General features: G+C 63.9%; 1 protein-coding gene across 1 annotated transcript in view; it reads right to left on the bottom strand.

Moving 5' to 3' along the window:
• Positions 1–6: 6 nt before the first annotated feature.
• Positions 7–241, bottom strand: part of TXNIP (thioredoxin interacting protein) — a gene marked incomplete at its 3' end in the record, with an annotated part of 2,815 nt that continues 2,580 nt past the window's right edge. Inside the window, exons 7-8 of the mRNA XM_009697982.1 lie at positions 150–241; positions 7–45 (exon numbers count right to left, since the gene is read on the bottom strand). Of these exons, the coding sequence (XP_009696284.1) occupies positions 7–45; positions 150–241 (131 nt within the window). The remainder of the gene's footprint in view (positions 46–149) is intronic.

The raw sequence follows: 241 nt of genomic DNA, 5'->3' as shown, positions 1-241 counted from the left end.
CCAGGCGGTGGTCTTCGGGAACGATGTCCAGGTAGCAGGGGGGTGCTGCAAGGGAAGCAGGAACCGGTGAGCTCCCCGAGATCTCCCGTGTAACCCCCAAACCCGACACGGCGCGGCCCACCCAGGACCACCTCGTCATCGTCGCTCACCTTCTGGAGCATCTGGGAGGTTCAAGTCCACCCAGCTCATTTCGGAACTGGTCTGACTGGCCATGCTGGAGCTGCGGCTGCCGATACCCGAG

Source organism: Cariama cristata, unplaced genomic scaffold (genome assembly GCF_000690535.1).
Source record: "Cariama cristata isolate BGI_N322 unplaced genomic scaffold, ASM69053v1 scaffold36933, whole genome shotgun sequence".
NCBI classification, from domain to species: Eukaryota; Metazoa; Chordata; class Aves; order Cariamiformes; family Cariamidae; genus Cariama; species Cariama cristata.
The sequence above is the reverse complement of the archived record's forward strand: the minus strand, read 5'-3'. Positions and strand labels throughout refer to the sequence as shown.